Below are 1842 nucleotides of genomic sequence, written 5' to 3'. Positions count from 1 at the left end.
TGTACCGTTTTGTCTCCAGTCTGGGTCTTGGGCAGAAACAGAACATAAAGTGGAGCCAGGTTTGTTATTTTCATTTATATACGCGCTATAGGACTGTTCCTTGAACACAGGTGGGTTATCGTTAATATCAGCAATAAATAACTGAACAGTTTCTGAGGAGGACAGAGGTGGAGAGCCCTCATCAGTAGCAGTAATTGTAATATTGTAATCAGACACTAATTCACGATCCAGGTTTCCTGTGGTCACCAGAGAATAATAGTTTTTAATCGAAGGAACTAATTTAAAAGGGACGTTTTGTTGGACGGAGCCGTGGACCTGTCCATTATATTCTGAGTCTCTATCCTGTACATTAATGATGCCAACCTCTGTACCAGCTGGGGTGTCTTCTGGTATGGGATTGGTCAGTGATTTCAGACTCACTATAGGGGCGTTGTCATTCACATCAGTAATAGAAATAATTACCTTGGCATAAGATGACAGCCCCAGACCATCCTTTGCTTTAACGCGGATTTCATATGTGACTGACGCCTCATAATCTACGAAATTAGTCACACGTATTTCTCCACTTTTACTATCGATATTAAATGTTTTTATAACTTCGTCAGTAACATGCCCAAAATCATAAGTCACGTCTCCATTCACTCCATCATCTGCATCAGTTGCGCTCACTGTAACCACTACAGTATCTAAAGGAGAGTTTTCAGGCAGACTGGCTTTATAAACGGCCTGACTGAACACTGGGGCGTTATCATTAGCATCCAGCACAGTTACATGTATGACCACTGTACCTGATCTCTGAGGAGATCCACCATCTAAAGCTGTAAGGAGCAAATGTATTTCCTTCTGTTTTTCGCGATCAAGCTCTTTGTCTAAAACAAGCTCCACAGTGTTTCCTTTTGCGGCCAGAATGAAATTTTCATTCTTTTCGAGGCTGTACTGCTGAACTGAATTTTGTCCTACATCCGCGTCGTGCGCCTCCTCGATCACAAAGCGAGCTCCCCTATCAGCTGACTCCGAAATTTCAAGATTAATTAATTCTTCGTTGAACTCCGGAGAGTTATCATTAATATCTTGAACATGAAGGCTGATCCGATGCAGTTCTAGAGGGTTTTCCAGAACTAGTTCCTGTTTTAAAATGCATGAAGCCTTTTCGCCACAAAGCTCCTCTCGGTCAATCCTCTCTGCTACAACCAGCTCTCCATTCTTCAGATTTATGTTACAGTAACGTTTATCCTTTTTCTCAGTGTCAACGCGAGCTCTTCTAGTGGTCAGCGCTCCTGTCTGCAGCCCGAGATCCTTGGCGATATTTCCAATAACTGATCCTCGTTTCATCTCCTCCGGTAAAGAATAGCTCATGTCTCCATGCGCGACATCCAGCAGGAAAAATGAGAAGATACTCCACGACAGAAATACGAATATTTTCAAATCCATCCTTTAACATTAGTAACNAGGTCTTTAGCAATATTTCCAACAATAGAACCGGGCCTCATCTCCTCCTGAATGGAATAGCTCAGGTCTGCAGCAGAGACCCTTATGTAAAAAATAATACTGAAGACAAATTTCAGTAAGAACTGTCCGCTGAAGGCCATCGTTTCAGCCGAAGAGAGAAACAGTCAGAAAATCTCCTTTCAGCGAACAAGCTGGATATTTAGAAAATGTTGGCCAGCAGAGCTCCTGCAACAATGGGAGCTTCGGTTTTACAGCACGAATGTGATTTTATACAGGGTGGAGAGCTAAGCTATATCTGCAAGCGAATAGCGACTCCGTGAGTTGATTTTGAAAATTACCAAGAAAACAAAACAAAACCATTCCACAATTAAACTCTGCACTAAAAGAATGAAT

General features: G+C 42.1%; 1 protein-coding gene across 1 annotated transcript in view; it reads right to left on the bottom strand.

Moving 5' to 3' along the window:
• The window catches only part of LOC107097617 (protocadherin gamma-A10-like), a 7197-nt gene extending 5755 nt beyond the window's left edge, over nt 1–1442 (bottom strand). Inside the window, exon 1 of the mRNA XM_015394825.1 lies at nt 6–1442. Within this exon, the coding sequence (XP_015250311.1) occupies nt 6–1431 (1426 nt within the window). The 5' untranslated portion in view covers nt 1432–1442. The remainder of the gene's footprint in view (nt 1–5) is intronic.
• Between the last annotated feature and the right edge of the window lie 400 nt (nt 1443–1842).

Source organism: Cyprinodon variegatus, unplaced genomic scaffold (genome assembly GCF_000732505.1).
Source record: "Cyprinodon variegatus isolate N-32 unplaced genomic scaffold, C_variegatus-1.0 Scaffold711, whole genome shotgun sequence".
In the NCBI taxonomy this organism is placed as follows: Eukaryota; Metazoa; Chordata; class Actinopteri; order Cyprinodontiformes; family Cyprinodontidae; genus Cyprinodon; species Cyprinodon variegatus.
The sequence above is the reverse complement of the archived record's forward strand: the minus strand, read 5'-3'. Positions and strand labels throughout refer to the sequence as shown.